At 41.4% G+C, this 12,057-nt stretch overlaps 1 protein-coding gene across 1 annotated transcript; it reads right to left on the bottom strand.

The window, feature by feature from the left end:
- Positions 1-832: 832 nt before the first annotated feature.
- slc22a5 (solute carrier family 22 member 5) lies at positions 833-5,777 on the bottom strand. The gene is made up of 10 exons (XM_078265982.1): positions 5,388-5,777; positions 5,163-5,266; positions 3,954-4,108; positions 3,695-3,866; positions 3,432-3,551; positions 2,855-2,956; positions 2,423-2,637; positions 1,475-1,657; positions 1,210-1,345; positions 833-890 (listed from the first exon to the last, which is right to left on the bottom strand). Exons 1-10 carry the CDS (start codon positions 5,775-5,777, stop codon positions 833-835), a joined length of 1,635 nt encoding a protein of 544 aa, XP_078122108.1.
- Between the last annotated feature and the right edge of the window lie 6,280 nt (positions 5,778-12,057).

A 12,057-nucleotide genomic window follows, 5' to 3' on the forward strand; every position in this document is an offset into this window, starting at 1 on the left:
TTGCAGTAAATTCACAGTGTAGGTTTCAGTTTGTCCATGAATAAATGCTGCAGCTCATCAAGACCAACATTTGATGCTGTGGTAATAATTATGGGCTGCAACCTAGGTCTGGTCTGTTTAACAAAGTAACATTCATTAAACAATAACATCTAAGATGACTAATCCAGAGCAATAACTTGTTGAAAATAGCATGATTTCATTGAAAAGCAGTCCTCAGTTATTTTGAGACAAATAATCTTCTTTACAAATAATCAATATCTTTACCCAACGCATTCTCCAGAACAGGTTCGTATGATATCGTACGGAAAGTTATGCACAACAGTATGCTACTTCAGTACACAACACACAAATATTACTGGGACCACTACAGATGAACATGTAATATTGATATTCATAGTATAGACACAACCACTGCTTTCCCTGTTGCAATGTGGCCACAATTGAGCACACGGTCCAGTCGTATTTGACCTAGTCTTTTTTTTTTGTTAAAAGATGAAAACAACTCAGACTTTGTGTTGGCAGGGTTCATATGTTCATATTTTAATTCCGTGTGTTGTGACAAAAATTAGAGACCAATCAGACAAGTTTTTCAATTTTATACAAACATTGTAAGATTTAAGCATTTTCTATGAAACTGAGTAGGAAAATAGACCTTTCAAAAATGATTAAAAAATCCAACAGTTCTTGCCCACTGTGCTTGTCTTAGATTTTCTTTTCAGATGTGACATTATTACTTTTAAGCAAAATAAATCTTTTTTTCTTTCTTTCTTAAAAGTGAAGCAAGGCAATTGAGAAAAACTATGGAGTAAGAGTCTGGATATCAGATTTGGCTTCATGTTGTATGGGTGGGTTCTTCCTTCCATTTCCTCTTTTTGGGTCCATTACACAACCTGTAATCGAAAAGATTTTTTTTTTTTGGAGTGGTTAAAACTAGGCATTCATTTCTAACCCTACTTTTTGAGTTCCCCGTGTTTGAATATAACCATACATGTAGATATGCAACATCATATCAGTAATGCAACCAATCTTGTCCTTCTGTGACTAAGATAGTCTAAGTCTTATTTAATCAATGCATTGTAAAACAATGTTGTAAATGTTTGTTTTGCAAATTGTGATTTGTGATGTTGAGCGATATTATTATTGACTTGACTAATGGTAAATGTAATAATAAGTGAACTACACTGATTGATCTAAATGAAATGCACCTACCCTTGACATTCTTGCATCTGCTCCACTGTTTCTGGAAGATCTCTATTGAAGGTCTCCGGAAGAAAGAAGTTCACCACAGAGGAGGCAATTGTGAGACTTCCCATGAGAATATAAGGCAGAACCTTATTATAAGTACCTGTAAATAACAAAGGAGCAACATTCTGCAGTAGAAATGACAAACATTTACCTGAATGTAGTTCTTTTAGATACATACAGTATATCAATGCAGTGTCTTTGTGAGATACCGTATTCAACATCTACACACCTAAATAGATGACATAAGGTGCTGTGATACTGCCAATTCGTGCAGCAGAGGAGCACATTCCCATGCCGACGTTCCTGAGTACAGTTGGGTAAATCTCAGCAGTGTAGATGTAGACGATGCTGAAGGCCATGGTGAAGCCAAACTTTCCAGTCATTTCTAGTGCCAGAGCAACATACTGAAGGGCTGAGGAGAGAGATAAAGAGCAAGGGAAATTTGGAGTGAGTTATAAATGAATTCCCAAGACTTTGTAAAATACCTCATCTTTGAGGATGAAAAAATGGTCACAAAAAAGGAAACATTCAGGCACTCTAGGGCTTAGGCAGAGCAAGCAGAAATGTTATATACTAATAAAGTTGTATTTAGTCAGGCATGTTGGTTAAAATGTCGACCGCTTTCGACCTCACGAGTTCTTGTTCAAGGACAGGCTTTTATATAACTTGTCCTGCCTAAGAGTGCCTGAACAATGTCTTATTTTCTGTGACTTAATCTTTTGTACTAAGAGCTGAAAAGAAACTGACAGCACTGCTTTCTTCATGAACTTTCTTGAACCCCTTTCCGACAGATTAAATAATCAGAGGATGCAATCACCTACAGTATGGTTTCTTTATCACCTTGACAACTTTGACAAATAAATGTTACACGATTTTATAGCACACAAAGGAACAAAAATGTTACACTGCCTTATTGCTCAAAAAGCAATGAACATGTAACTAGTTCATGGTGAAAGGGTTGAGTTGCTAAGCTCACTTGGCACTGGGTTTGTTTAATATGTAGGTAATAAGTACCATCTGAAACACTGATGTTATATATCAATTGGATACAGTATTGGAGTATTGGATTGTGGTGTTTCCTGTCCATAACAGTTAAAGCTGCAGTATAATGTGTGTGTGATAAGACATTGTGTGTGTGTTAGATAGGTTGTGACAATGTAATTTTACTAAGTCTTACTATCAGGAATGAACTGGATTAGAAGAAGAACTCCTCCTCCAATGGCGAGGAACGATGACAGAAGTGCTCTTCTTGGACATTTCCTTAGCAGCCAAGTAGAAACAACATAGGCAGGGACCTCAGTAGTAGCTGATAAAAAACAGTTCATAAAGGGGTCACCACTCAGGTTGGAGGTGTTCAGGGATAATCCAAAATACCCAATGTTTATTGCCATCCTGAGAAAAGAAAAAAAAAAAAAAAACTATTTGTATTATTATATAAGTAAATGTCATGACATTTAGGTTTACATTGTACATTTTTCGACCGGTTTCTTGCTGACATGTCACCTTGGTTTTCTGATACACTATACACATGCATATAAATAGATGGCAACATCTAATGTGAATGATGACCAAGTCAGAATGATGAAAAAAAAACAAAACAACCAATCACCACAAAACGAGACACATCAGTGTGATGCATCTGATGTTCTTGGATTTTAGGACATCAAGCATGCTGTATGTCCTGCTTGGAGACAATGCCTGTAGCGGAAACCAATGCAAACAAGAGAATTCATGTGGTTACATTTTCCAGACTTGCACACAGAACATTTCAAACATGTTTTGATCAGATTCAATTGATTTGAATGGTTTTAGGCTGCAATTACATACACCATATTATCTTAATCACAAGTCTTTTTTAGAAGTATTGCTTTATTCTAAACACTAACAAATCAAGAAACAGGAATTACATCTTTGTCTCTAAAGGTAATTTGCAATTGTAGTATTTGTTAACTTGACAGAGAAACAGTCACTTTCCTGTACTTTTGAACCAGCTTTTACTCAAGCTAGGCAGAAGCAGAAATAACAACTACATGAACCGGAAGAGGAACAAATGTAATGAGACTGTAGTTACTATCTCCATGTCTGAAAATACTCTTTTTTGGGCCAAAAGGTTAAAAGGACATTATCAAAAGGTGACATATGTACAGTGTCATTATTAATGACAATATGTGAACCTAACCTCAGATTCTTTAAAGATTACGGTTGGCGCTTCAACTTTATTTTTCCTTGCAGCATCCCTCACGATGGCCTCAGCCTCCTCCACTCTTCCCTGAGTGATCAGCCACCGAGGAGACTCTGGGATGAACCTGCACAATCAATACAGGTTTACTGCGAATGCCAACAAAATAAGTTATTTTTTCAAATATCACATCTTGCTGTAAAACTAGGAATGCTGACTATGGGCACATTATGTTTATGTAAATGAGAACGAGAATTATGAGTGACGTACCACCACAGTGGGATGTAGACCACAGCAGTTGCGGACAGAACGGCAAGCAGAGTCCTCCATTCTCGGATGCCATATGCAATCCAGGGTAGTGTCATGTACCCAATGCAATAGAAAAGGAAGGCCCCGAGAGTTGTGAAGAGCACTCGCATAGTTTTACTCAAAACCTCAGTTCCTGTCCGAGACAAAAGCCAACATGTTTAGTGATGAGCATGAAACTGAAAAGAGATAAACCTAATGAGGTGTATTTTACAAGTTATACCTAGTACAAATGCAGAAATATAAATGGATATCTGGGAGGCTCCAACAAAAAGGAACATGATGCAGAACATCTTCCATGAATGAGAGAAGGACTGAAGCAGGACTGAGACACACTGGGCCCCGAGAGAGATGAAAACAACCTTCTTCCGCCCAAACCTGAATGGAACAGAACTGTATGTCATTGACAGTGATTCACAGACAGTGCATTTAGAAAATATGATGACAGTGAGATCTTTGTGGTGGGGATGGGTGAATGGGGATATACAAATGTCTCTGAACTGGCAACATGATACAGGTATACCTTTCAAAAGCTTTAGTCTTTATAATTACCCAATGTGACACAATGATCAAAAAGACTAAAACCTCAATGGCCCTCGCCCCCTCTTTCTCAACCATTAAGTGAAACATTTTCACAGCTGCAAAAGGGCTACATAGTTAAACACAGTAGTGCCCCACACTGCTGTGTCCACAGCCCTATGCTTTTCTACAGTCAAAGGTAATGTCTGTCAGAACATAACCCTTACCACAACTTACATAAAATAGAAGTATTTAGGATTTTTATTTAGTATTTAAATTCGGAATAACCATAACTAAGAGCAGTTACACTAAGGACATGGGTGTGTGATCTTATAATTTAGAATTCTTCCAGTAAAGGATGAAGTTAAGCAGACTCTGGCATGTTCTGTCATCTGAGTACACATGATAACACCATCCACCATCATTATTACACAAATTTGCCCTCGGGGGCACATGGTCGATGCCTTTTTGGCACATTATTTGTGGCTGAATGTCTTTCTGTCATCTTAGACCATTTAATAAAGATGAAAGTGTTCTAAAATTTGGGAAACCATCGATGTAAGACTGGTGATGACTTCAAAGTAGGAGACGTTTTGAGTGAAAAAATGCCCTTTCTTAGAGAAGATCATCTTCAACAGTAGATGGGGCTGTTTTCATTATAATGACAGCTTAACAAGTTCCCAGTAACAATGTGAAATCCTCACCTAATCCATAATTTTCCATTTGTATAAGCATTCAACAACATTTCATACATGATAAAAAAAATAAAAAAAAATAAACTCACAGCTCACCTACAGTATGTCATAAATGACAAAAAACAGTCTTACTATACATAAAGTACAATTAAGGTTCATATTGGACAATGAAATGAATACGTTTTTGGGAACTTTAGCGGCAAGTAAGGATGAAATACCTATCAGAAAGATAGCCTGAGATTAGAGACCCAAAGAGGTATCCCACAAAGAGAGTTGAAGATGCAAAGGGAACTTTCCACTGGTCATCACAAACGAGGTCCCACTGTGAAAAGATGTTAATTACATATATATATATATATTTCAAAACAAAAAAAGAACAAGGCAAACTTAAAATGTCCCAAAACTAACACTAAGAAAACACAAACGTGCATATTCCTACTGACCTCAGTGACTATGTTGGATTGGTAGATCTCTTTGCTGTAGTTCCATCCATCTAAACATCCCTCCTGTTCCAGGTTAGTGAGGTTGACATTTCTTCCAGGAATATATCCTTCAGCTGAGAGATTTCTCACCACATCTAGCCTATACCTGCTGCACTGGCTAATCACCTCCTCACCATCTACTATCATAAAAGGAATGATGACTTTTGTCCACTCCTCAGTCAAGTTAATGTCTGGAATGAGACAGTGATGTTCCGGAGTTGCCCCGACAAAGACAATATAAAGTCCGTTGAATCCAGTTGAGACAAAAACTGTGTTTAGAAGAAAGAATGTGGTCCAGAAATAAGGACCAGTCTGTCCAAGGAACGCAGTGTCTTCATCATAATCTCCCATTCTTTATAAAAAGAATACCTTCCTGCTCCTGAGGGAGAAAAAAAAAACTAGAGTATGAGCCGTGGTATCCCTTTTCAGTCTCCAAGTCTTCAGCTTAGTACCAGAGTGTTAGGTATGAGCTCTTTGTGGAGCAGAGTGAACTGGTCACTCAGTGGGACAGAGTCACAATTGAAAAACTTTCAGTTTCCAGTCCTGAGAGAATATTTAACCGTCTTCCAAGGGGATAACCTTTTCACCACAGAGTGCCTTAAGACTACTGGGTGAGAGTCCGCTCACTCACTGATTTGATTTAGTCAAAGTAAAATGATCAATAGCTTCAGAATGGCCAAGCTTTTCACCCAGTCCCCGCACCGCAGTGTTCAAAGTCGTTTCTCTAAACAGCATTCCACACTTTTAAACACCCCAAGGAACTGCACGTGCCTGTACTTTAAATGTTGCTAAGTAGCATTAGGAACCCCCATTGGACTTTTTTTTAAACCACACTGCAGAGGCAAACATGCCTTTATGTAAAACAAGCCTGTATGTAGACTTTGAATTGTACAATAACTACCCTTTTACAGTAACACATTTTTAGTCCGTTACATCAATATGCTTATTGGGTATATGAATATATATTATTTCCTGAATTTACTATACATTTTGTTGCTCTGTGTAACTAAAAGTGTTCCTTCTCCGGCCAGAGAGTGACACTCAGTACATGAACTAGCTTTCAGTAAGTTAATGTTTCAACTGAGCTGAAGATGCTAAGGATGCAAATGTTTTCTCTCTATTTGCAAGGCTGTGATATTTGGTTTCCTCCTTAATGCATGACAGGATTAGGTCACAGTCTTTGATCAGCGAAGACACCAAATGGCTTTTAGAAACAACTCATCAATAGTCTACAGATGACATAATCAAGTCGCATAAAAGTATGAAAAGAACTGGTTGCCAGATGTAAACCAATACTAAATGAGCTAACATGCTACTGTAGGTTTAACATTGGAGTACGTTAGTTGCTGTATCCATAACAGGTTTCTCATGAGCGGATAATAAGCTTAAATGATTTATTCTAACCAAGTTATGGTAATCACGTGACAATCCAACAGCAGTTTACCTCTAAACCAAGTTACGAGTAGATTTCTCTAGGCACAAAAAGGCAAAAGTCTTGCTCAATAACACTATAGCAAGGCAAATTCTTACCAATACAGGGGATAGACCGAACATAGGACTGACCTTTACACTAATTAATTGCAGGAAAAATATTTGTCCAAGATACAGAACGATACACAAAACACTAAAGGATGTATTTACCTGCAGTTTAAGATGCAAAAATGTCCCTTCTGTGCTTGTAATTTCTGGAAAAAATAGGGATAAAACACTTTATCTAAGGTTGTTTCATGTTAAAGCAGTCCCAAAACATTGACTGTTAACCATTTATTCACTACAGGAGTTTTTCTCACAAAAACATCCAGACTCCCTGCTCATTGTTCTTGGGGACTTTAACAGAGCAAACCAAATTTGAGACAGCATATTAAGTGTCCCACCAGGGATATCATCATCTGAAAGACAAAACTGAAGTTATTGTGCTGGGCCCTAAACACCGCTGAACCTCATTATCTAAAGATCTAGCTACTCTCGATGGCATTGCCCTGGCCTCCAGCACTACTGTCAGAAATCTAGGAGTTATTTTTTATCAGTATATATCCTTTAAAGCCCACTTAAAACAAACCTCAAGAACAGCCTTTTTTCACCTTCGTAACATTGCCAAAATTAGGCATATCCTGTCTCAAAACGATTGCTATTGTAATTCCTTACTATCAGGTTGCTCAAATAAGTCCCTTAAGACTCTCCAGCTGATCCAGAATGCTGCAGCCCGTGTTCTGACAAAAACTAAGAAAAGAGATCATATGTCTCCTGTATTAGCTTCTCTGCATTGGCTTCCTGTAAAGGTAAAGGTAAAGGTCTCCTGACCTACAAAGCTCTAAATGGTCAAGCACCATCATATCTAAGATCTAAGATGGCACCGCAGACGGTCAACTCGGTGTCTGTGCGCGTTTTGTTTTGTGTTTTAACTTTGTTTTTTGCGATGGTACCCTGATCTCTTTCTCCAGAGAAGAGCTCTTGAACATCAGGGGAACAACGCCAGAGGATTTATTTCCTACTTTTCTTCTCCCTACACTGGAAATTTTGAACATTCTAGTCAAAGGTGCGCTCACCTTTGCTCACGCAGCGAAACGTCGGAGGAGAGGGAAACGGGCTGGTGCGCTGGTGCGTCTCCGCCAGCGAGGATTACGCACACCGTTACCGGGCATATTTCTCTCTAACGTGTGTTCACTGCCAAACAAACTGGAAGAATTACAACTGCTGTTGGGGGGAAACAGGGACTTTTCTTCATCTACTGTTTTGTGCTTCACGGAGAAGTGGCTCTGTGGATTAATACCGGACTCTGCGCTGCAGCTGGCAGGCTTCCAACTCTACAGAGCGGACAGAGACACGGACCTCTCTGGCAAAACTAAAGATGGAGGAATCTGTTTCTACATCAACAGCGGTTGGTGCAACGACGTGACAGTGATCCAGCAGCATTGTTCTCCTGACTTGGAATTTTTCATCATAAACTGTAAAGGCACTTTTCCATTACATGGTACCTGTTCGACTCGCCTCGACTCTACTCGCCTTTTTTGGTTTTCCATTACGAAAAAAAGTACCTGGTACCTGCTAACAGGTACTTTTTTTAGTACCACCTCAGTCGAGGTTCCAAGCGAGCTGAGCCGATACCAAAAGGTGACATGAAAGTGACAGACGGGTGTCCTGAACAAACCCGCTATTTTTAAACAGTTTAACCAGCTGTTTTTTTTTTCTGCTAGCTCCAGCTTCATTCGAAACAAAATGTGTCTTCTGGCTGTGGCAACAACAACACACCTTCCACGTTCTGTGTGTGTGTCGCGTTAGGTCACGGCAGTTTACTGCGGCGCCGCTTGTTTTACAGTTCTGCGGAGGCTCCAGGCAGAGCTTTCGCAGTAGCCTACGTACACACACACATGCTGGCTCGACGCAGTCACCGGCGCACAAGTATAAACATCAGGCCACTTTTACATAGGCTACAGCGAAAGCTCTGCGTGGAGCCTCCACAGAACTGTAAAACAAGCTCAAGTGGCCTGATGTTTATACTTGTGCGCTGGTGTGTGCGTCGAGCCGGCATATAAGACGACTAGCCACACTGAGGCGGTACTAAAATCTGCAATGGAAAACGGACGCACAGTGTGTCGAGTTGAGTCGAGGCGAGTCGAGCAGGTACCATGTAATGGAAAAATGCCATAAGCCTTTTTATTCACCCCGTGAGTTCCATTCATTCATTCTGGTCTGTGTTTACATCCCGCCGCAGGCCAACTTGCAGGTCGCACAGCGCATGCTCGCCGACCAGGTACTATATGTGGAGCGGACCAACCCGGACTCCTTAGTAATTGTCCTTGGAGACTTTAACAAAGGAAACCTCACTCATGTACTACCTAAATACAGATAGTATATTAAATGCCTGACCAGAGAGGAGAACATTCTGGATCACTGTTACACCACATTCAGGGATACTTATCACGCCGTCCCCTGTGCTGCACTGGCACACTCTGACCACGTCATGGTTCACCTGATCCCCGCCTACAGGCAGAAACTTAAGCTCTGTAAACCTGTAGTGAGGACATCAAGGAAGTGGACCAGTGTAGCTGTGGAGGATCTCCAGACGTGCTTGGACTCTACTGACTGGGATGTGTTCAGGACTGCTACCAACAGTCTGGATGAGTACACAGAGGCTGTGATGTCATACATCAGCTTCTGTGAGGACTGCTGTGTTCCATCATGCACCAGGGTGAGTTTCAACAATGACAAACCCTGGTTCTCAGCCAAACTCAGAAGGCTAAGGTTGGATAAGGCAGAGGCGTTCAGGAGTGGGGACAAAGACAGACTTAAAGAAGCAAAGTACAAGTTTAGCAAGGCGGTAAAAGAGGCTAAACAACGATACTCTGAGAAACTCCAAAACCAGTTTTCAGCGAACGACTGCTTCTGTCTGGAGAGGGCTCAAACAGATCACCAGCTTCTAGCCCAAAGTCTCCCACTCCACCAACAACCGACGCCTAGCCAACGACCTTAACGAGTTCTACTGTCGCTTTGATAGACAATGGGTCAGTCCTGTAACCATCCCCCTCAACACCTCCCAACAAACGGTCTTCCCTGATACCATCCCCCGTGACACCTCCCAACAGCTCCAGCTACAGTGCATCACCTCCACCTCCCCCACCTTAAAGGTCCCCCCCTCCACCTCCCCACCCACCTCAGTGACGACTCTCTCCATCAATGAGGAAGATGTCAACAGACTGTTCAGGAGACAGAACCCCAGGAAAGCTGCTGAACCGGATGCTGTCTCCCCATCCAGCTTGAAGCACTGCGCTGACCAGCTGTCTCCAGTGTTCACAGACATTTTCAAGCCACGTGCCTGCCTGCTTCAAGTCCTCAGCAATCATCTCTGTTCCCAAGAAGCCAAGGACCACAGGACTTAATGACTTCAGACCCGTCGCCCTGACCTCTGTGGTTATGAAGTCCTTTGATCGCCTTGTGCTTTCTCACCTCAAAGACATCCCTGGCCCCTTCCTGGACCCCCTGCAGTTTGCCTACAGAGCCAATAGGTCTGTAGACGATGCAGTCAACCTGGCCTTACACTACATCCTCCGGCACCTGGACTCCACAGGAACCTACGCCAGGATCCTGTTTATGGACTTCAGCTCTGCCTTTAATACCATCATCCCGCGCGCGCTAACGTTAGCTCTGCTAACTAGCTAACATCGGCAGTCAAACAAACTGCCTTTTTGATAACCAAACGTTTTTCTTGCAGTAGCTTTTGTACAATAAGCTGTGGTAAAAGTTACTAAAATCCGTTCAAGGAGTTGATAAGCAGACAGATTAGCTAGCTAGCTTCCACTTTATAAACAGCTAGCTAACCATAGCAGCTAACGTTAACGTTACGTTGCTGCTGTAGTGGTCAGCTACTTTAGTGATGTTTAACGTTAGCTACATAACGTTATCAATATATCTTGTGTAGAATCCAGGACAGGCAGAGCAGAGGGAAATGTCAGGGAGCAGAGACAAACTATTTAGCTAGATGAAGTGAGCTGGTTTGACCATTGAGATGGGATATGCTCGCTTAGCTTCACCACAGTCGTGTGTGGCCGTGCACTAGTGCGGGACTGCGGTAAGAGGTCGAGGGGCGTGGCGATGACATCATCGATACGATGAAAAGCCGGCTTCGCCGTCCAAACGAAGCCAAAAGTTTTTCACCCTGGGACCCGGTTTCAAAAAAGTGCGTTTTCAGGCAGTGCATTTACTGAATTTGTGTGGATGAGGGGCCCAAACGATGCTAAAAATGTGCGTTTGCAACAAAAAACGTCTCCATGTGGACGGCCCTTTAAAGAGCTCATTGTACCTTATTGTGCACTCCCAGAATGCAGAGTTACTTGTGGTTCCTAGAGTCTCTAAAAGTAGAATGGGAGCCAGAGCCTTTAACTATCAGGGTCCTCTCCTGTGGAACCAGCTCCCAGTCTGGGTTCGGGAGGCAGACACCGTCACCAAATTTAAGAGTAAACTTAAAACTCTCCTCTTTGATAAAGCTTATAGTTAGGGAGTGAGGAGTTCTGCTTCAGAACTGAGTTGAGAATCTCTGCTTCTCTTCATAGTCGTCAGATTCATCTACCAACCCTTATAGAGCTGGCTCAGGTTTGCCTGCACCAGCTCTTTATTATGCTGTTATAGTTTTAGACTGCCGTGGAACTTCCTTTGATACACTGAGCACCTCTCTCCCCTTTCTTTCCATCTGTGTGCATCCATGTCCCAGAAATGCTTGTTACTAACTTAGCTCTGGGGAGCTTACTACGCCCTGCTACACCATTAACTACTACAACTACTATTTCTAGTCATAGTTCCATTATCTTTATTGTGACTATAATTGCCACTGTTCATCACACCCCCAACCGGCACCGTCAGACACCGCCTACCAAGAGCCTGGATCTGTCCGAGGTTTCTCCCTAAAAGGAAGTTTTTCCTCGCCACTGTCGCACTAGATGCTTGCTCTTGGGGGAATTACTGGAATTGTTGGGTCTTTGTAAATTATAGAGTGTGGTCTAGACCTACTGCACACACGGTAGAATATTTTAAGGAGAAAGTAGGCCTATCAACAGAAATAAATTATCGAAATTATCGTCATGGGAAAAATACGTCGATAACAGCTTCAGAATTTCGATGTCGATACATTTTCGATTAA

This window comes from Sander vitreus, chromosome 13 (assembly GCF_031162955.1).
Source record: "Sander vitreus isolate 19-12246 chromosome 13, sanVit1, whole genome shotgun sequence".
In the NCBI taxonomy this organism is placed as follows: domain Eukaryota; kingdom Metazoa; phylum Chordata; class Actinopteri; order Perciformes; family Percidae; genus Sander; species Sander vitreus.

What these genes read in the sequence shown, in the direction of transcription:
- slc22a5 (XM_078265982.1), bottom strand. Translation starts at nt 5,777, where the DNA reads ATGGGAGATTATGATGAAGACACTGCGTTCCTTGGACAGACTGGTCCT. An exon ending in TCAGGCTATCTTTCTGATAG is followed by an intron (nt 4,109 to 5,162) that starts GTATTTCATCCT and finishes TGTTCCATTCAG; the next exon opens with GTTTGGGCGGAAGAAGGTTG. An exon ending in TATTTCTGCATTTGTACTAG is followed by an intron (nt 3,867 to 3,953) that starts GTATAACTTGTA and finishes TGTCTCGGACAG; the next exon opens with GAACTGAGGTTTTGAGTAAA.